The following is a 23146-nucleotide window of genomic DNA, read 5'->3' as shown; positions in this document are numbered from 1 at the left end:
AAAAAAAAAAAAAAAAAAAAAAAAAAAAGAATATTGTATAAAATTACCCTCAAATGGGCCAGGCATTTAGTTCAGTGAGGCCACCACCTGCCTTGCAAGTGCAAGGTCCTGAATTCGATCCCCTATAGTGGGGGGGGGCAGATTACCTTCAAGCTCTCTGTATAAGGTGAAATGTGAATTTCCTGTTTAGACTTGGGTTACATTCCCAAGATATCTTATTATGTATATGCAAACATTAATAAATAAAAAAATCCCAAACCACTCTTGGTTCTGTGTTTTGGAAAAAGTGTACTTAGCTTGTGTTAATGTGGATAAGATCATAAAGATTTTCTGGGACTTTAGAAAATAGAGACAAATTTAAGTTTTTTTCCCCCATTGTGGCTATTTTAATATAACTGGCTTTGGAACAGATACTTGAGTAGCATTACAAAACAGTGAATGGCATATGTTTAATCATTTAAAACATTTAACTAAAATTCCAGTCTCATTTGAATTTCCGAGTAAAATCTCACAAATTAACTATATCCAGATATGTGTTAATCGTTTTGCTGAAATTTGAAGAAAAAGCCAGGTTGAAAGCATGCCTTTTTTGGGGTGGGAAGCTAAAAAAAGATAGCTACCTCTTCCAGGCTTACTAACAAATCTTTGATTTAAAGCATTTGGCTTTGCCATTTAAGAGGCAACATGGTGGAATGGAAAGAATGTTGCAGACTTTAAATGCAGAAAGACCTGGCTTACAAATCCTAGTTTTGCTAATCACTGGGCGGGGGGAGAAGAAGAATATCTGGGCAAGTCTCACCTCTGAGCTTCAGTCCCCTTAGGTAAAAAAGTAGGATCACGCTGCCTGTCATCCCTGAAGAGCACACAGAACCTGTGTGCTCGGAAATTTTTTATACCACATACGGTTATTACAGCTGTTTGCCAAAGTACACTTCTGGATAAGTGGGGTCTGGCTTGATGTGCATATGCTCAGAGACATTATTGTTAAGATCATTTTACCTCTAAAATGCCCTCAGGAAGCCCTCCTAAGGACAGTGCTAAAGAGAGACATGGTTTATTTATTTGTTTGTGATGATTGATTGCTGTCCTTCCTTGGGATTGTTGACTCTTGCGTGGATTGACCTTCAGGCCCCAGTGTACAACTTTCAGGAATAAGCTGCTTGCTAATGTTGTTAGATATAAAGATCTCACAGCTAGCAAAGTAATAGGTGTTTTGCTTGTTGTTTTCATCCCTTCACAATGTTGAATTTTCTCCAAGTTGTACGTTAAAAAATTGCAAGTAATGAGTATTCTTTGGAAGGAAAAAAAAAGTTAAATGAAATGAAAATAGCACCATTCACAAATAAACATAACATTTTGGTTTATGTTCTTCCAGATTTGTATAATTTATATTCCATAACCTTATCTGTTAATATTGCTTTGGACTCCCCCTAAATACTATATCATGGACGTTTTTCAATTGCCAAAAAAATGCTTCTGCTTTGCCATGTTTAATAACTAGTATATGTAGTGTTTTATTATCTCTAGGTTTAATGTATATGCTTTAATCTAAACAATGATCTTTTTATGGACACGATGTGAATACTGTTCACTCATTTCTTTAGACTAACTCCCAGGCAGTAGAGTTGCTAGTTTGATGTGTGTGTAGCTTTTCATTTCTAGTTGATGTTTCTGAATTCCCATTAGAAAAGTTGTGTCCATTTTCGCCTCTCCCATTGTCTTTATGTGCTCATATTATGTCTTTGTCAGCACAATCTGTTGTTGTTGTTTTTTTTAATCTCTGTTAATTTAGAAAGAAAAAAATGGTTGTTTTAATTCATATTTCTTAGATTACTAATGGTGTTTCTAAACGTGTATAGGTCTCCTTGTGGTTTTTGTTTTTGTAAACTGCTGTGTCTTTTCTCTTTTAGAATATTAATGTTATTTATCCATGAGCTCTTTTTAGTTATTCTGTGTGTTGCGTATATTTTTCTGAGTGCTAGGGCTTCTATTTTACATTATTTACAGGAGTTAGGTTTTTTTTTTTTTTTTGCCTGTGAGTCATAGAAATTTCATTTTAAAATCTGGGCTAGAGATGTGGCCCTGCGGGGTGGGTGCTTGGCTCCCATCACCTGGAGGTCAGAAGATGTGGTTGACTCCCAGTGTCATCAGGAAGATCTGTGGATGAGTCAGACCGTAACAGTGTGCACTGTAGCAGACTGTGCTGTGCTCTCTTTCCAGAACACCACAGGATGGCAGTTGCAGACAGCGTTTAATGAGCGCCTGATTGGGGCGGCTGAGGCCAGGCAGTGCCCACCTGATGGTTGCTGTGGATTGAGGTGTGCAGACCATAGTTCCTGGTCCCACTGGGGCTGAGGGGCCGAGTTATGTGTTCTCCCCTACCCTTGCTCTGCAGCCTGGCTCCTGAGTGGGTTGGGAGTCGGGGGTGATTGATCAGGGTGGGTGAACTGGGGGAGGACTGGTAAGGTGGTGTGTGACTAGGTAGCTGTCACAGCGGCTTTGCATGTAGTCCCCTGTCTTAAAGGGCTTTGTTCTGCAAGCAACACTAAGCTACTCAGTACCTGTGGGTGGGCTGAAAAAGGCAGGCTGTGGAGGTTGCCAAGAAGCAGTTGCAGGGAGACTCCTGAGGAGATAGGAGCTCTATTAGGAGGATGTGGAAATCTTAAGCAAGGTAGCTTATTCCTGTGATGGGGCAGTGGTTTGCCCTGGGTGAGGACGTAGAATAAATAGAACATGAATGTGTGCCTTTAAACCCCTTTTTGCTTTTTAAAAACTGAACTTGAATACATCTGAGCTTGTCTTTTATTTAGCCCAGTGTGGTGCATTGAGCTTTTTTTTTTTTTTCAACCACTGGGTTGTTGAACCCAGAGCCTTTGCACTGAGCTACACCCCCAGCCCTTTTTCATTTTGAGATGGGCTCTCACTACGTTGCTAAGTTGCCCAGGTGGGACTTGCAGTCCTGCTGCAGAATAAATATTCTGCAGTTTATCAAGGTGTTTACTGCTGTTTTCACTCCTTGGAGTTTTCCTGGCTCCTCCATCAGACAGTTGTGTTCTCAGCTCAGCAGAGCTTGCTTTCACCTGTGCCTCTTTTGCACTCATGGTGTGCCGCAGTCTGCTTGGTGTTGGGCTGCTGTGAAAGGGTGGGTAGGTTGCAGGGTTGAAAGTTCATAAGCTTGTGGGGTGGCTGGGGATCAAATAAGGCTTCTGGGAGGAGTGATGTCTCAATGGGATTTAAAGGGTGGCTAGGACTTCTGTGGGCTGTTAAGGGAGCAGTGGAACCACCACATGCTGAGATGAGAAGGCTTGAAATGGCTTGGGCACTTAGGAAATGATTGTCAGTATTGATGGAGTATTAGGTGTGTGTACTGGGGAGGGGTCTGGGCTGAGGGAAGCAGGACTGGTCATGGAAGGTCATGTGTGCCTTTTCTGAGCTGTGTTTTGGCATATAGAACTTCTTATATGAGAGAATGACATAGGTCACAGCTGAGGCAGGAGTCCTGCCCTATGCTCTTTAGTCCTGTAACCCTAGACAGGATGGCTGTCACTTCAGTGGGTTGCTGTGAGGATAGCTAAATGACATAACACACAGGTGGCCCCAGGTGCTGTCTTCTCCCTCTTGAACTGTGAGTTCTTTGAGCACAGGTGAGTCTGGCCTGCCTCTGTGGAGATCACTTTACAGTGGTGGCAGCCCGTTCCTCACCTAACCTGCTTGCCGCAGAGGTAGTGGTCCTGTACCAGCCCACTGCCTGCTGGCCTTCTGTGTGCTCCTTCCTTAATAGGAAGCTAGGTATCCTTGTCTAATGTATCCTTGTCTTTGAAATAGAAAAGAGGAAAGGGTCCTTCCAAAGAGCTTTTTTTGGGCATTGGGTCTGAAGAAAACGCTTGGTTAGAGAGCATGACACCGAGGTAAGGATGGCTCAGGGCCTCATTTATGGTTTATGGGGAAGCTGAGATGTAATATTTGAATGTTCTTTCTATGGGCCACTTGGCGGTTATACCTGTACAGCATTTGTCTGATGGTTTATTGTATATAGTTTTGGGCATTGGAGGAAACTAGGAAACTTCAATGAAATTATTAGAGAGTACTGGTCTTACTGAATTGAATTTACTTTTTTTTTTTTTTTTTTTTTTAATGGCCAACTCTTTTTCCCTTGCTTCCTTATTGCATTGCCCTGCAGTTATGTGAGGATTCACTCATGTTCTCACTGCTTTGGGCCATGGCAGTGCTGTATGAATTCTCACCTCTTTTTAGGCAGCAGAGGCATTCAGTTACCTGTTGATAGTCACTTGTGTGCCTAGTTCTTAGCACTTCTCTGTCCTTCTGAAAAGTGGGCGCCAGAGTTCTCTTTCCTAGAAAGCTTGGAGCAGGAGCTAATTTGCAAGTGAAATAGAAATTACCTTTTTATTTGAGACAGGGTCTCACGATGTATTTGAGACTGACCTGAAACTCACTGTGTAGCCTAGGCTGGTCTCACACTCACAGTGAACCTTCTGCCTCAGCCTCCGAGCGCTGGGATTACAGGTGTGCGCCACCATGCCTGGCCCACCGATATTGTGAATGAGGATTACAGTTCTCCACAAAGTTGTTAGCTCTTAGGAAAATATTGGCTTTCTATCCTTTTTAAATGTTGATTTCAGTGCTCTGGTCCTTTTACCCTTGGGCTCTTAAGGAAGGTAATCCTGGGCCACTCTGGATAAATTGAGTGTACTGTTGGCCACCCTACAGGAGTATTTTGTATCTACAAATATTTTTTTCTGAGATTTCCTCATTTGCAGTTTTCTTGTTTCTTCTTGACGGCTGTCCTTTGTTTTCCACACACAAGCAGGTTTAAATTTTTTTTTTTTACTAGTGAGACTGGTTCTTACCTGAGCCTTAGACAGCAACTTAGATTTCATACTTTTCCCTTTTGACCTCTGAATATCAGGGTGACCTGGTGGTAACGCCTAAAATGCAGTAGAATTTTTTAAGGACTTGTTTACTTTAATTCAGAGGTCCTCCGAGCGCTGGGATTACAGGTGTGCGCCACCATGCCTGGCCCACCGATATTGTGAATGAGGATTACAGTTCTCCACAAAGTTGTTAGCTCTTAGGAAAATATTGGCTTTCTATCCTTTTTAAATGTTGATTTCAGTGCTCTGGTCCTTTTACCCTTGGGCTCTTAAGGAAGGTAATCCTGGGCCACTCTGGATAAATTGAGTGTACTGTTGGCCACCCTACAGGAGTATTTTGTATCTACAAATATTTTTTTCTGAGATTTCCTCATTTGCAGTTTTCTTGTTTCTTCTTGACGGCTGTCCTTTGTTTTCCACACACAAGCAGGTTTAAATTTTTTTTTTTTACTAGTGAGACTGGTTCTTACCTGAGCCTTAGACAGCAACTTAGATTTCATACTTTTCCCTTTTGACCTCTGAATATCAGGGTGACCTGGTGGTAACGCCTAAAATGCAGTAGAATTTTTTAAGGACTTGTTTACTTTGAAATTCAGAGGTTTGATTTGGTGAATTTGTTTTTGCGTATGTGCCTTTTTTTTTTTTTTTTCTGGATACACTGATGTTTTATCTGCTTAATTTTTATTTCCTTTCCAAAGGGACTTTTAATAGCCCTTTACATCTCCATTTCAGTTCTTTTCAAAGGAAAAAAAATTGTGAGGGGGGGGATGGGGTTGCCTTTTGCTCCCAAAGCTTAAATGAATAGTCATTGCTTGTAATGCTGGTCTACACTTGACGCTTCCTACTGCTTTAGATGTGATGTATCCAGTGCCGTGAAGGTAATGATCCTCAACTGCAGCAATATTCCATAACAGGAATATCTGTCATATTCATTGGGATTACCATGTTCATTGATTTGTGTCTGTAAATCTGCTGTTTCTACCCTTTAAATTTGATCTATAATTGGACCTCCTTAAATGGTTCAGATAAGGTAGTCTGTATTTCCTCAATGCAGTGTTGCTGTCAGCTTCCCCTTTTTCATTATACATTCAGCAGACTTGATAAAATCAGCAGGACACCTCATTTGAAACTGTTTAATCGCTGCCTTTTTCCTTTGCTAAACCATTGAGGTGGTCAAGCGATGTACACAAATCATTTTAAATAGAAAATATGGTTTTCTCTCTGACCCAGCTAAATAGATAGTGTTATGCAAAACAAGTTAAAAAGTAATAAATGCCAAAAAAATCTTCTAATTGGAGTAAAAAATTGTGGGCAACTCTATCCTCTTTCCAAAAGTAGAGTATCTTGAAATATTGCCAGGATCCTGTACAGACAAGATGATGATTTTCTAAAGATTCTCTGGTTTCTGAACAAAGCAAGTTTAAATTTTCAAATAGTGCTGAGCTGCCTTTTGCATCCATTCAGAGGGAGCCCGTACTGAAATGCCTTTATGTCTACTTTGGTAGGGATAGATTTGCTATCTGTTAATATCTATGAGCATAACCTTTCAGCCATTTGCTATTGTGATAATAAATTTTTGTTTCTTTGTCTGTCATTTTGTCTACTCAGCTGTTACTCTTCAAAGTATAAACTAAAAATAATAGCTCCAAATAAATGCCACATAAAGTGTTTTATAGTTGTAGCTGGGATAATCTGGTGGCTACAGCTTGCAGTCCTATTACCATTGCTGGTGCGGTAGTTTCTTCCCTGTGTGTCAAGGTGACTCTACCAGGGCCAGCTCATTAAAACAATGTATTCTTCCTAACTGGCTTGGTATTTAGCACTTGCCCAGCAGCCTGCCAAAGTACTATATGGAGCCCAAGCCTCACAGCATAGGATATGTGAAATTAGGTGGCATTCACTTTCTGAAAAAAATACAAATTCTCCATAACCTTATTTTTGTGCTTCTGCATTTCATTGTGAATAATTTACAGTTAAACTTGTCTGTGACAGAAGTAGGGCTAGTTCCAGATTTACTCAAACTAGTGGTAAGTGTGACTCTAGGCTTTTGAGAAATACTCTTTTTTTTTTTTACTTGGTTGGTGTGGCCCTATGGGATTAATATTTACACTGTACTTGAATGTGACACTGGGCGTGTTTTGCTGTTTTTTCTGTCCTGAGGTGAACCTGAGATGGAGAAGCTGGGAATTGGTAAAATACACTAAAAGCGCATCTTTTTTCTTACAGGTTCTGGCTCCTTGGCAGCAATGGCTGTATTTGAAGATAAATTTAGGCCAGATATGGAGGTAAGTAGGTCCCTGCAGTTTTATCCTTTCAGATATTTTTCCAATTGTGTATCGAACATTTAAAAATTGTCAGTTCCTCCAGAGCTTGCACAACACTTGTCGTTAGTTGGAATGTTCTTTGGCACAGACAGTGTGTTTGTTGAAGAGAATGGCTGCTTGGAAAGCATCCTTTCATAGTAGCCCCATTGTGCCCTCCTTCGAACTGTGGAGCTGACTCTGTTCTGCTTTTTGCTCTGGGCATTAAGCTGTTTAGGACTCTTAGCTATAAATGCTGCTGCAGTGCAGAATGTTTCCTTGTATACTAAGATTTCTTGTAATGATACCTCAAAATGACAGGGTTTTCTGTTTCGCACTAAAAAAACATCAACTGTGTGTGACTTTGCATGTCATACAGACCTGGCCTGAAAATGGGGCAGTTTAAAAAAATCCTTGTAGATTGTTTAGCATGTTGTAGAAGATGAGGACAAGGTCATATGTGCCTAGAGTTTTCTCAGGGTGGAATGGACCTAGTGTCTCAAGTATATTTATAAGAGATTCTTTTACTATATTTTCTTTAGTGATTAGAGAGGTGGTGGTATTTTGAAAGTCTGTTTTAATGATAGGCTGACCTCCCTTACCCCCAGTTGAGCAACCTCCTATCGCCCAAGAAACCCCCTCCACTAACATCCACAGATCTTCATTGCCACTTGTGCAGCAGTGTTAGTATACTTGGATGCTCATGGCACTACATTTTTCTTCACTACACTTCCTCTGTGCCCCTAAACCAGTACATCCAACCACTTATGTCCTAGAGACAGCCTTCATCATGTACCCTTGGTGTTTGGATGACAAATTTTTTGATAGGGAATATAATTTCTTTTCAGTTATTAGTATGCAGTTTGAGTGGTTTACTTCTTTTTTTTTTTTTGGTACTGGGGATTGAACTCAGGACCTTGGTGCTTGCAAGGCGGGCGTAGCACCACTGAGCTAAATCCCTGGCTCATTTCTTAATATATCGGTTTCTGTCATTTCTGAGTTTTCAGTATTTTGTTTAGGAACCAATGGACATTACTTTAGATAGTGCTTTATGTCTCATCTTCTCTGGTGAAGATCACATATTAAAGACATTTTGTTCTTTTACCGTCTCCTTGTCATTGGAGCACTGAGTGTCATAGGAGCTGTGAAGCTGATGTGGCCAAGTGTTGTGAAGGCTGGAGAATGTGGGGTGTGGATGCTGTTCAGCCAGGACGGATATTCTGCCAGAAACCACTGTGACTTAGTACTTGCCAGCACAGATAAGGGACTTGGTCAGCAGGCTAGAATTCTTCCCTTTCTTAGACATCTGCATAATTAAAAGGTATAGAATTTAGGTAGATGTTTTCTAAAAATGATAGCCATGCTCTAATTAAAAGTAATAAACAGGGCCAAGAATAAAACTATAAATGAAATGAGGATTTTATTCTCATTTCTCAGGGGGAAAACTTATTCCCATATCAGCATTATTTGGGGTTCTTAAATACATAGAGAAAAAAATAATATATACTAGGTCACTTACAAAGAAAAAACCTTTCCTAGTCTTCTAACTGGAGGACTTTTTTTTTTTTTTTTGGTACTGAGGAGCAAACTTGCGTCCTTGTGCTTGCAAGGCAGGCACTTGGAACCACTGAGCTAAACCCCTGGCCCTCTAACCAGAGGATTTTTAATGTCAAGCCCCTTTTTAAACTGCATTAATCTTCGCAAATTTTCTTAAAAGCTTTGTCTATTTCCGATTGATTGGGGCCTCCATATGTTAAAGAAAAATGCGAATTGCAAAAAGAGTTGAAAGTATGAGGTATATTAATAGTGACTTACCACTCTATTAAAGTAATTTTACATTAAGAGTTTGGATTTAGAATGGTTCAAAGGCTACGATTTTAATATTGATGGTATGTGGGAGAGGAAAGGGAAATGTCAACATCAATGTAACTTCTGATATCAGTCTGGGGAAGGTGTTTCGTAGATTAATTAATCTCAGAGCACTTGATATTCTGCATTACCTATGATAATTTGAAATAGGTTGAATCAATTCTCATTTCAGATTGATTATATATAAATTTACCATTTTGGGTTTTTGTTAAGCTTTGAAACTTGACACACTGATAATCAGTGAAAATCACTATTAAGGTGAAAGTAGTATCTGCTCTAGTGGGTGAATTTAAAAGTGAGCAGAGGCAAATAAAAATATAACACATATGTCAGTAGATAGTATTTTAAAAATCTAAATTCATGGTAAGAGGTGCTTAAAAGAAGAACAAGCACTCAACTGCTGGCCACACTGCTTTTGATGACTGCAGTGACTCGGTGTTGGTGGAAGGCTAAGACTGCCTAGAAAGTTGGGAGGACTCTGTCTGTGTCGGTGACTTCTTTGTTGTGAAAGAGAAGTAGTCTGTGGTGTCATTTCTAGCTCTGCATTTGCATAGAACTCATGGAAACATGGATATCTTGGTCTCAAATTTCTAAACTTTTAATTTTGTTTTCTGTGGCAAGAAGCCTCCATAACTTTTCCCCCTTGACTAAATAGAGCCTGCAGGATGAGGTGGCTAAGTCGTCTTTTTTCCTTTTTGGTATGGGAAAACACTCTGGATATATCTTAGACAGAGACCCAGAACACCATTTCATGTCCCTGGTGCATTTGCAGGGGCCACTTTTAGGGTATCGTAATTGTAAATTGCCAAGCATTCATTTTTAGAGTCAAACTCATGAAACAAACTCTCAGCTTTCTTCTTAAAACAAAGAAAACATTAGAGGGTGCCCAAAGTCCTTTTTTCTTTTCTTTTTTTCTAAATCTGCACATTTGTGCTGTGGATATTGCTGGGTTTCTACTAGATTTATGCATCAAAAGTAACTGTGGTATTTATGGAATGAAGCTCACTCTTTACTTAAAAACCTTTAGTGTTTCCTCATTGTCTATAGCACCCAGGTCCAATACCATATCCACTACCCACATGAGGCTATCAAATGCTTGAAACGTGGCTAGTCTGCTGAAAAGGGCTGTGGGTAGAAAATATATGCCAGATTTCAAAACATTAATTAAAAATTTTTAATATCTCAGGGGTTTTATATTGGGCTTGAGTATAGCCCAGCGATAGCCTGCTTGCCTAACATGCATGAGGCCCTGAGCTTGAGTCTCAGCACATCAAAATGAATGAATGAATGAATATATATATTGATCACATTGAAATGGCAGTGTGACTACTAGAAAATTTATTGGGTAGAGCTAATCTAGTATTGGTTCTTGAATTTGTCGTTTGCACAGTGCATATTTCTCTGCCATATCCAGGTGCCACCTGTACTGTTACTTTTCTTGAAAATATTCTGTAACTCTTTAATAAGTTGAAGTATATAATTTGTGTGATAAAATGCATGGATCTTAGGTATACTGTCCAAGGGCTTTGGCTTTTGTAATTACGAGGTCACTCTCATCCAAATCAAGATATAGAGCATTTCTTTTACCTTTTAAGTGTTCCTTTCCAGTCTGTCCCTTCCTGCTCTTTCCCACAACCACTTCACTTCTTTTTTATTTTTTTGGTACTGGGGATCGAGCTCAGGTCCTAGTGCTTGTGAGGCAGGCAGTGGCACCACTGAGCTAAATCCCCAGCCCCACTTCTTAATTTAAATGTATTTTTAAAGTACAGTTTGTGTCTGTGAAATCCTGGTTGTAATGTGCTGGCTATAGTTCTCTCTAAAACACAAGAAAATGGCTGCACTATTAATAGAATGGAGAATGTGTTCATACATCTCCATCATGTGCAAGCCCAGGGGGATGAATATTAAACCTGGAGAATATAGGTCCACCTCATCCATTCTTGGCTGCTCACTGTCCTTGGAACATAGTGTATTCCTGCTTGCTGTCAGCTTCCCCTCCCTGCTGGTGTCTGGCAGCAGAGACTTCAGTGGCTTCCTCATTCAGTTTGTTCCTGTTCTCCACTGGACACACCTGCCCCATGTTTGATGGCTCTTTTCAGGGATATCTCCTCCACTTGCCTATGAGAGATGGAGCTCCTTCAGGTCAGCGGCCATGAAACTGTCCTTTGCGTCTCCATGTTCAGTATTGAGATAGGATAATCCTGAGCTAAAGCAAAATCTGAGTCATCAAAAACCATCTGGGAAATAAGGGGACTTTCTCCCTTTCCCAACTGGAAAGTGATGAACCTATTTTTGAGATAATAGGGCACTTCTCCAGCAGTGTACAGTGTTGAGGCTGAGTCAGCGAAACAGGCGCCCGTTAAGTACACAGGTGAAGGAAGTTGAGACAGGAGCAAAAGCTTACTAGAAAGGACCAGGCCAGAAAAGCAGCACTGTTTGGCCCAGCTGGGATTCTTAAGATGCACCAAAGATGGACCTCTGCTGCTTTGGTCCTCTGAACCAGTGACTTGCCTCAAGTGAAAGCCCTGGTTCAGTTTCCTACAGATTGCTGGCTAACTAGTGAACTTAAGGTACTTGAGAAATTCTCTCCCATTTGTGGTCCAAATGCTAGCTCAGGTGATCCTGTAATTTTCTGTTTTCTTGTTTTGTTTTTCTCTTGCTGTTAGCCTGGAATTTTGAGGGCAAAGATTATGTTTATTTTTTTCTGTTTCCTTATACCTAGTGGGGAAACTGGTACCTAGAAGGGATTCAGCCAGTATTTGTTGATGGTTGAATAATAGTTTGTAGTTCTCAGATCAGCCTTCTTTTGAAGCACTTAACTTCACTTTAGACTGCTATGATAACAATAAAAGCATAAAAACTTGTATTTCTTACTGGTGATAGGGTTCATTCTATATTTTTATCAGCATAGGTCTTTATCCAGGTATTATGTCAGCGTTATTAGAGTTGTGGATTTTGAATGTGTGGCTTGACCTGATGACAAAATATCAGTTATTTGAGGGTGGTTTTGTGTATATGATGATGAATTGCATAAAGCCATTGCCCCAGATTTTTCTCCTTCTATTGTTAAGGCTGGTAAAAAAGTTAAGGTCTAACTGGACAGGGACACTGGCAGTAACCACATGTGGTCCTTTTGATCCATTTTCCAGGTGAGTATAAGGAATTTGACCATTGTCCTTAGAAATAGGCTGCTAATTTGGTGGAGATTTGTACCTTAAAAATTGCTGAAATAGGGCTGGGGATTTAGCTCGGTGGTTCCACCGCCTGCCTTGCAAGCACAAGGACCTGAGTTCAATCCCTGGTACCCCCCCCCCCAAATTGCTGAAATAAAGTACAGATTTTATTTTGGGGGGTGGGGTGGGGAGGAAATTAAGGAAATGAATCAGATAACTTACTTTTCCTTCCATTTTCTTTCTTTGTAAGGAGGAGTGTTTTCATTTGGTCTGGTGAGAAATTTAAACTCTCGAAGACTACAATTTATTAAAATGGGTAGAAGATTAATATTTAGTCTGTCAAGATCAATACTGTCCCCTTTTTGCACTAATTGTCAGAATACTGTGCGAGGGCTGCCGAAGGGTAGTGGTGTGCAGCAGGACCCTCACATCACAGGGAGATGATTCAAAGGCAAACTGTCCTGCACCCTCTGGTATGGACTTGCAAATTAGCATCTGGAATCTAATTAAACAAGCTTAATGAAAGTAGCAGCTGAATGCTGCTGGAAAAGACAATCAGCTCTTTTCCCCCTCTCTGATACATGTTCTGTACTATTGAAGTTGGTCACCAAACACATCGTGTGAGCGCAGTTAAAAAAAATTAGCATTTATTTGAAGACTAGAAACTGTTTTTCATTCTGTTATGCATTTGGCATGCTCTGGCGTCCCATGAGAGCCATGCCACAGCAGATAGTGCACAATATTTATAAATCCATGACAGGCAATAATAGCAACTTGAAAAATTCTTTTGCTAGAATCTCAAGTTGAGAGCTGCCAAAAGCTGAGAGGATCAGATCTGCAGTGGCAGCTGCTGTGCCCTACAGTTAGAATTCTAGACTTTGAAGGCGCTCAACTTAAAGAAACGAAGACTGCAGGCTTAGCCAATTTTTGCAGGTTTCTAGAGCTCTGGCTTTCTGCCTTTTGAAGATGACTTGCTGAAGCTTCTACCACTGCCTGAGGCATGCTAACACAAGCAGGATCTTTTTTCCCAGTCTTAGTGTGTCTTCAGTTTTAAGTAGCACATGCTTAGTCAGTGCCAACTGTGATGGGCCTTTCTGGTTTTGGTGCTGGGGGATGAGCTCTTACCATATACCCTTCAGAGAGGAGCTACAAAGATAGATGGTGACATATACAAGTGCCACTTCAGCCCACTGATTTATGGAGTAATATTTCATCACTTGGCCAGTGCTGGCCTCTAGAGAAGCCCTTGTAGATTGCTAAAGATGTGAGCAGCTATCGCCCTAAAGGTTTGTAGTTACCTCACAAACGTGATGCCAAATGCCAAGCTACCGAGGAAACAATCTGTCATTGCAGGCAGCTATAGATCCACTTTAAATAATGAAAGACTGGTGTTCTGACAGTAAACCTTAGAAGTAACTGTGTTTTTTTGGTTTTTTAAATCTCATAAGAGAAAGGCACCAAAATTGCAGATTCATTTGTGCTTTGTGGATAGACAGTTGTGTGAGAGATCTGAATTATTTTGTTTTTTTTTAAAAAAAAACTGCTCACTTTGGCACATAGGATGGTCTCAGGAAAACATAGACTGTGAGTTCAGTATGGTCAGATGGAGAGAGCACAGGGCTTAGGCGCTGGAAGACTGGGCCACAAGCCTGTATGCAGTGAACGCACAGTGTGACTCTGGGGAAGTTTGGTGTCCTTGTTTGTGAGATGGGAATTCAGAGGTCTGGCTAATTGCACGTTGCTGTGAGGATTAGATGTGGGCTGTAAAACACTTTGTATGGTGGTGGTTTACACAAAGTTGGCTTAAAATATGGCAGCTGCTTTTACTTTCTAGTTACTAAATAGTAGGATACAAATGTCACATAGCAAAGACTAATGTGATTATTTGTACTAGCATCAGGTGTGGTGATTTCTAGCCTAGCCTAGCCTAGCCTAGCTTAGAAACCTTTCCTGTCTGAAAGCTTGGTGTTGGAAGCAGACACATGTAGTGGACATGATGCCAGTCGACGAAGCCTCTTTAACACATACCACAGCCTTGAAAGTATTTGCCTTTTTACTGTGGGGAGAGGTATTGAAAGCACTGTGCTCATGACAGCTAGCTCATGGTTGCTTCTGCCAGGATGTTTTAAGTTTTTTTCTGCATTATCTTCTTTACTCTTCAACAATCCTGTGAGGTCAGTACATCATTATCTCATTTTGAGGAAAAGAAAACGGGTGTAGTGAGGTCATATAACACGTTTGAGGTCACACAGCTGGTCAGTGATAAGAGTCAAGATTTGAGCCCTGGTCAGCTTGACTTTGGAGTCCTCTGATAAAATCAGCAAATGTGCTATTCTCCCTCTTTGCTAGGCCCATCATTCTTTGACAACAGAGTGGGGCAGACGTCTTACTCTGGGTCAGTAAAGATGTGGACTGTTCCCTTTTCTCTGGAGAGGCCTTGTGGAAATGGCAGAAAGCCAGACAAGTGTCAGAGGAGGTATGCAAATGTATCTCTTTGCTGGGCTTTGTGATTGGAAGGACCCAGAAACAGAAAGGTGCAAGGAAGAGAGCTAGAGTGAGAGAACAAGGGAGTGAGAGAGAGTTGGAGCTTGAGAGATTGGTAAACAGAAGTAGGTTATGCGGCTGTTAAAGAGCCTTTTTTCTTCTTGAATTTTACTGTCTTTTTAAAAAAACTGCCCTCTACCCTAAATATCTTGTGCTTGCCCCCCTCCAAGTTTCCAAACTGTTTACAAGAGAGCTATTTTTCTCTAGGTAGCTATTGTACAGCTGGCATAGCCCTCCTCACATTGTAATGAGACCAAGAAGTCTTTAAATAACGGTGAATGGCATTTGTCCATTTGAAGCAAATCATGAATAACTTGAACAAAAATAAAAAAATAAGCAAGACTATCATATTTGAATAATGAGGTGCTTTTTTTTTCCTCAACTGCCAAAACTTTTTAATCTTCGTCAACAATTGTTCTGTCCTCCGTCTTATTTAGGTTGCATCTGTGGACCCTGAGCTCAGGAGCCCTGACAAGCGGCATATGAATTCTGTATTCATTAGTGATCTTGATCCAAATGCTTCTGTCCCTGCCACCAGGGCTCAGGTGTGGAAGCTGCTGGCTAATCCCACCAGCTGACATTCAGAGGTTTAATGACTCCATGGGAAGGTGACCACTCGCTGGGAGGATTGCTGGTGGAACCCACACAGCAGACAATGGAGATCAAGGAAAGCTATCAGTGTTTAGCTGAAGCACCTTCCTGTGCAACTTGAACCCTGTTGGCATCAAACGCAGTTTTAAGTAAATGTAAAATTTTAAAAATCTGACCTTTGACAGCTATTATGAACGATGATTTTCCTGTCTCTGTTGATGATGTTTAAGATTGTTTTTTTTGTAGTACTTTAATAGGTGTCAGCTTAATGAGCTGAATTTGACTTACTTTTCTAGATTTTAGCTTTTAAGGTTATGTTTGTATCTTGGTTACATCTGTTTATGTACCTTGTATACCTGGAGGAAAAAAAAAAGACTTGGAGTTAGAACCAAAATTCTTTCATGTTTTCAAGCATGCTTTCAAGGACTTTTGCTGACATTTTTGTTTATTGTAATCTCTATCACTGGCCAACTGTGTGACCTCAGGCAAGTTATACGACTTCCCTACACCCCAGGTTTCTTATCTCCAAAATGGAATAACAGAAATGTTGGTTATTTTATTTTTAGTAACAGCTTGAAGTATAATTAGCATTAATACAGTTCACCTGTCTTAAGTGGCTACTTCAGTGATTTTTAGTACTCACAAAGTCACGTAACTACCACTGCGATTAATTTTAGGACATTTTCATCACCTTTAAAAAAAAAATCAAAACAACTATATAGCAGTCACTCCATATTTCTCTAACCTGCCCAGCCCTAGGTAACAACTAATCTATTTCTTTCTCTATAGACTTGTCTGTTCTGGACATTTTATATAAATGTCATCATACATGCTGTGACTTCTGTCTTTTGTGACTGCATTCACTTAGGATATTTTCTTAATGTTTCATTCTAGCTGTAGCATGCATTAGTACTTCATTCCTTTCTTATAGTTGAATAGTGTTTTATTGTATGGATATAGCCACATTTTGTCTCCATCAATTAGTTGATGGACATTTGGATTGTTCTACTTTTAGATATATTCATAATACTGCTATAAACATTTATGTACCAGTTTTTGTGTGGACATACATTGTGATTTCTCTTGGGTGTGCACCTGTGAGTGGGATTGCTGGGTCATATGGTGCCTCTGTGCTTAACCTTTTCTGGAGCTGCCAGGTCTTTCCCCAGTGTCTGCTCCTCCACTAGTACATGAGGGCTCTAATTTCTGCACATCTTCACCTGCTTTTGTCATCTTTTTGGTTATGTTTATCCTGGTGTCCCATTGTGGTTCTGGTGGATCCCTTATTAAGAAGTAAGGCAGTTGTGGAAATTTTAGATGGAACAGTTGAAACATTTGACCTGCTTCTTACACTGATTTGAGCAGTAATTGGGTTGGTTTTGCATTTGTTTAAATATCCAAAGGTTCCTTTTGGATGCTCTCCCTGAGGCTGTTTCTGTCATTCATTTTTGGTCATAATTCCTGCTTATTGGTTTTCCTTAGGACTTGAAGGGTTAGATATAGTAAATTGTGTTTTTATTGTTGGATTAAAAGGTATATCCATTTTCCTCATTAATTTTTCTCTGGTTTATTTAACATAAAACGTTAAGTTTTAGAGGTGTTAGAACCCTAACATACAATCCCTGGGGCCCTGTGTAGAGTTATTTTTAGTGATGAATTTTCAGTGGCATTATAATCACTTAATTTTAGAAATGAGCAGATACTGAAGTTGATGTTTATGGTTCAGTGGGTGATTAAACTTTGAGAATAGATGAAAATGAGAAACACTTTTGATAGTGACAGACTCCTACCAGCTATCTTAAGTTGTCCCTTTTTCAAAAAGTAAGTTTTGTCTCCTGTATTGGAATCCCGCTGGCAGCCAGCTTCAGAGAGGCAGAAATGGACTTCATGAGTTAAGGTTACTGGTTTTTGCCCTGATGATTCAAGAGCAGGACTTTGCTTCCTACTATACAACGTTTAGATTTCAGAAGTAATTCCTTCTCTCCTTTTGATTCTCTGGGATTTGTTAGTCTTCCTTGACTTGGAAGTGATTACTTAAATGGTGTTACTGTACCTGTGCCCAAGTATGTGTCTTATCTCTATCTCTAGAGCTCCAGTTAATCATGGTGGAAGGTTTCATTTCCACCCTTGCTGTTACATTCTGCCTTTGATGGAAGTTGAAGTTGAAAGTGACATATTTCTGGGAAGGGATGCAACAAGATTTTTGGAAAGTATGTTTTCTACCTGTTTAGTTTTAGGAGTAAAGGGGAATTGGATGGGAAGAAGGTAAGAAGGAAGGTTTAGTTTACTAAACTATCCATGAGGTGGGAATGGATTTCTCTTGGGCCAGACCTCTGGAATTTAAGAACCAACAAATTTTGGTAAAGTGATCCTGTGTAAAAAAATTTTTTTTTTTTTTTTGGTACTGGGGATTGAACTCGGGTCCTTGCGCTTGCAAGGCAGGCCACCAAACCGCTGAGCTAAATCCCCAGCCCTGATCCTGTGTAAATTTTGACAGTATCTATTTCTGATATATCAAGGAAGAATAATAATAATAAAAAGATATTTACAAATAATGTACTGGCAGAGTTAATAACTTTGTTGATTTTTTTTTTCCTTCCAAAACTATATCTGTGCTAAAATTTCCCATGTCTTCTACTCCTCTGTGTAAGCACCAAGTTTCATCTCACATAACCAGTTGGTGATCCATCAGCAGACGCTTGCTGGGCGCCAGCTGAACACAGTGCCTCTCTAGAGGTGGGGTTGGAAGAGGCCATCCTGAATGTGGTGGACTCGTCCTATGCCACCATTAGCAGAGTAGATTGAAAAGAAGGGATTATTTTGCTCTGTGGTAGATAGGTAATTATTTATGATGCATTTCTTTGGAGCAGGTGTTCATTTGAAATGTTTTTGCTTTACATGTTTCCTGTAACTGAAATGTAGGGGAAAATATACCGTACAGGAGGAATTTTTCACAAAATATGTTGCCTGCTGCACCTGTGGCAAAAATCCAGCAAGCTTCAAAATGTAACTTCTTTGTGGCCAGGGACTATTTAATCAAGAGAGGGGCAAGAGCTAGATTGAGGGGTATGGCTGAGTGAAATAAATGGCTGATAACTTCCAAGTGTACAGGTGGTATCAAAGGGAATATGTTGATAAAATAGTCTGCATCATGATAGCAAAGAGGAAATGAACTTTTTAACTCTTCCGTTTGAAATTATTACCTTTGCTAACTGAGGGCTCAGTTGCATAATTTAAGGCACAGAAAAATGTTCTCTTTGTCCCTTCTTCCCCTTGCCAACCAAACTAAGCCAAACCAGTATCATAACTTCCTGGGGGAAGAAATAAAAGCAGCTCTTTTATGATTCACTGATTTCATTCCATTCTAGAAATCTATTTCATAAAAATTTTGCATCATAGCCACTGACCGAACAGTGCTTTTAGGGAAAGAGGGGAAAGCCCCCATGAATTTCACCATCAAAATGAGGCTGTATTACGAATCCAAGAGGTCATCTGTGGAAGAGGCTTGTAAGCTCTTGAACAATGGATTTCTACTGTTTTTGAATATGGGTTAGAGAAATAAAAGAAATGAAATATAGGGCTGAGTGTTACTAGATGGTAGCCTAGAATCTTATAAGTTTTAGCTTGGCAGGTAATTTGGCATAAATTGTTAATGTAAATCTGGGTTAGTGGTGAAGACGTTATTTTAGTAAAAAAGATAAACTGCTGATTAATTCAGCATAGAACTCAATTACAAATTGAAAGTGTCTCTGCGGGACTCCTGGGCTCTAAAGACAGCAGATGTTGAATTGATACTCCAGCATATTTCACAGTGGTATGAAATATTAACATGGTTTATTATACTTGTATGGTATGTGATATCGGAAAGGAGGAGGTGGCAGGCATGTGGGTGTGCAAAGCAGCCTGACATTACACATCCACTAATACACACTGATGTGTTATTAGGAATTTTAGAAAAGCTCACTTGTGCTCGCGCTCTCTCTCTCTCTCTCTCTGTCTCTCTCTGTCTCTCTCTGTCTCTCTCTGTCTCTGTCTGAAGTGGCTCTGTGGAAAAATTCAGTTTAAAATAACATTTGGGGCTAAATGTTGAAATGTAGTGCCTGTGTAGGTTTACATCATACACGCAAGTTAACTTAGAAAAAGGTAAGCTTGGTGACAGAGGCCCGCTGCTGACGAGAGAAGAGGCTGTGAAGGGCTTGAGCAGTGTCTCACTTTGTCAGCTTTCAGGAGCTGGAAAGTTTTAAATTGCTACTGTACTGTTTTTACCTTCTGATCTAAAACATATGGTGATTTTTAAAATGCCCCTGTATTTTACACAGGCAGAGACGTTTCGTTTCTAGCCAAAAAAAGGAAGAAAAAAAAAAGCTTCACAGTTTTCATATATCTGCATCAACTCAAGGGGAGAAAAGTCAGCAAATTTCATGTATCAGAAAATTTCAATAAACAACTGCCAATATTTGAAGGGATTGGCAATTCTCAAGTAAAGGGGGATGCGACTTAAGTTGGCTTAGGCAAGATATTTCAAAGCCATTACTACTCTTATGACAGTTATTTTTTTTTTTCATAACAGCCTATATCAAATGCAGGTTTGCTAGCTGAAGTAAAAACAGTTCTAAAAATAGCCAGATGATTATGGTAAGAGTGACTATGCCATGGATACCTTCTGCTGTGTGAAGGCTTGGTAAAAGGTGCCCAATCTCAGAACCTCTTATGAAACCCACACTTTCCAAAGACAGAGAGCATCAGGTGCAAGGTCTTAGTAGTGAAACTTGGTGGTTTTCCTCTGTGAGCCAGAGGAGCAGCTGGCTGGCTACGGGGGTTGCCAGTGAGATGGCGGAGCTCCTGACAGGTGGCCCTGCGGGAATGTGGAGGGCGGCTTGTATGCCCATCACCTGCGGTTTGTTGGTCAAGCTCTTTGCCTGCTTATGAGACAAGGACCTTTTATTAGTGACATCTACTTCCTAGTAGAGTGGAGAGGCCCTCAAACAACTATGGGAATTATGACATGAAGAGTATGAGAACATTCTATTTATGGGGGCATAAGAGGTGAGGTGCAGGAGGAACTGATGGACTCGGGGAGATCTTAGGATGGCACCAAATAGCCTGTGGGTCCTTGCTTGTGTTTTTTTGTGTTGAGGTTTGAGGAAGCATGGGACAGGACACCTGAAGAGGAACGTTGACCGTTCTGGACAATGGCAAGTGGGTCCTGCTGGAACTTTAAGTTGTGTAACCCTGAAAGTTTGGACAGCTGGACATATTTGAAAATAGGAAAACAAAACTACAGATGGTGTCTCAGGCTGCCTGGTTGGTCATTTCTCCAGTCACTGTGGCCTTTTAATTAGCATCCAGTCTTCAGTATGAGATACAACTGGAGCTTAGCAGCCCTGTCCCCTCGTGTGAATATTTAGTTTAGAAAGCTGCCACGTCCCATTAGAGGTGGTTGTGTTTTGGCAGTGGGTGAAGGAGCGGTGTAGACTTTTCAGATATCCTTTGAGATTTACATTGCAGTGTAATTGGGAGATGCTGGTACATAGTGTGTTGTGCATGGCGGAATGTGAGATTACCTGCTGTAATGAGACCCCAGCAGCATACCTCAGGAAGGTAGTTAAAGTTTTAACCTCAACAGATAATGTTACTTGGTGGGTTTCTGTGAGGTAATTTATACCACTTTCCCCTAACCCTGAGATTGTGCAGAAACATCAACAAAAAACGATGGGAAGTTGGGCAAAGTAGGTATTTTTAAATTCCACCTAGTAGTAATACAGATTTAAAAAAATATTTGCAGTGAGCCCTTTAACTGTAGAATGCAGTTGCATTCAGTCATTGTTACTATGTCATGCTGTTGAAAGATAATTTTTCTAAAATTAGAAAGGAACTGTGATAACAAAATTAAAAAGATATAAGGAACTACAAACTTGATTTCTTGACAATACATTGGCTTTTAACTCAAAGGAATGGAGATGGGATGAAAGAACAGTAGAAATGGGCACAATGGAAAGTGCATGCTTGGGCTTTAAGAGGTCTGGGTTTGATGATTGACTTTTGCCTCTTGTGTAACCCCCTGTAGCCTCAGTTAATAAAATAGAAAATTTACTCCTGAAAGGGCTGAAGTCAGCACTTAAAGGGATCCATGTTTGTAAACTGCTAGACAAGGTAATCAAAAGTTTGCTCTCTCATTCTCCGATTTTCTTTTGCCCTGAAACTTGCTTTTTTCATGATTTTAATTAAGATTTGCAATCCGCAAGGGACCTGATGGGAAATTAAGTTAAAAGGTCTCTTTCTCATTGATATATAGGGTGGCCGGAGACCCATTCTGTGTGTTGAGAAGTTCTTATCATGTCTTTTGAGAAATGCAAACATTTAAAGGTGGTGCTGACAAGGTGACTTCTACAGGCTTTCTTTTGGGGATTCCATGAGCACAGATTCTCTAGTAAAGATATCAGGACATTCTCAGTTTTACCAAATGCAACCAGCCAGGTGAACAGAGGGCTGTTAGAGTAGCATTGTTTAAGCTATGTATTTGCAACTATGAAGTAGTTTAAAGGTGAAGTGTTTAAAAAGATGACCCATGAGTGAGTGATTGCTTATTTCTAATAAGTACTAGACTGGAAAAGCACCAATATTTTGGGAAACTAGTTGGAAGTTATGTTTTCTTGGGGGTCGAGGGAAGCAAAGCATAGACTTTGGAGTCAGACTACATTGTTGCACCTGAGGCCTTCCAGTTGTTGACTGTGCTCCTTTAGGTCCGTGGTGTCCTCTCCCCTGTGCCTTTGTGTCCTGGTAAAGTAGGGGTGAGGGTAGTGCTGTACTGTTTAAAAGGATCGGTTTGAAGAGTGAATGGCACCAGAACCTGCATGCTGTAAATATAAATTCTCTTTCCATCCTTTTAGAATTTAATTTCTAGTGTTAGAATCAGTGGAAACATGCTACTTAGCACACTTGTTGGTCATATGATAGGTTTTATGGCATTATATTGATTTTCTTTGGCAGTATAATGGTGACATTCATAATTTGCTTTGAACTGAGACTTGAAAAACAAAGAATTGAGTTAGTATCAGTTGCCTGTCACATTGGTAGCTCTGAAGAGTGAAGCCTTTGCTTTTAACCTTGTATGTGAACCATTAGAGAAGGGAGTAGAATTGGATGAGCATTGTCACGGATTTCCCATATACCAGACACTGCACTAGGAGTTTCTTCTCTGCCCGAATGAGTATTTTGTTTAATCAACAAGATGCAATATTGAAGATGCAAATTAAAAGAACTGGTGCTGGGTGGTTTTAGGACTTCTTTTGTGGATAAGGAAATTGGAACCTAAAAATGTAGAATGACTCTAGCACTGAGGTCACACAGCTAGTAATTAACAAGACTGGATTCATACCTGGGTCTTTATTCTCTGCAATCCCCACCCCCCATCATGCAGTACTGAATATTTCTATCAACTCCAGAACCGGAGGTTTCCTTGTGTCCTTTTATAAGTGCATCCCATCGCATACGTTTTTCCAAGTGATTGGGAATTGTCTGAGGACTGTGAGCTTAGGTCCAGGAAAAGGTGATGAGCCATATCCTTCATCTAGTGGGGTCTGAGTTAGTAGTCCCTCATGGTTGTACCCTCCACCCCTGCCTATATTGAGCTTATCACTCTGCTTCCTCATAATTTGACCTTAAACAGGACCAGCCCCGTCACACTCATGATCTTGACTTAATGTCTCTCTGTAATCTTAAAAAAAAAATGTGTGTGTGTGTGTGTGTGTGTGTGTGTGTATATATATATATATAT

The 23146-nt window shown here is 40.2% G+C and overlaps 1 protein-coding gene across 1 annotated transcript in view; it reads left to right on the top strand.

Annotated features, from left to right (window-relative positions):
* Positions 1-23146, top strand: part of Psmb7 (proteasome 20S subunit beta 7) — a 58065-nt gene that overhangs the window by 21531 nt on the left and 13388 nt on the right. The window contains exon 6 of the mRNA XM_010613510.2: positions 7119-7177. Coding sequence (XP_010611812.1) covers positions 7119-7177 — 59 coding nt within the window. The remainder of the gene's footprint in view (positions 1-7118; positions 7178-23146) is intronic.

This window comes from Fukomys damarensis, unplaced genomic scaffold, assembly GCF_012274545.1.
Source record: "Fukomys damarensis isolate Sample0158 unplaced genomic scaffold, DMR_v1.0_HiC HiC_scaffold_36, whole genome shotgun sequence".
NCBI lineage: Eukaryota > Metazoa > Chordata > Mammalia > Rodentia > Bathyergidae > Fukomys > Fukomys damarensis.
The sequence above is the reverse complement of the archived record's forward strand: the minus strand, read 5'-3'. Positions and strand labels throughout refer to the sequence as shown.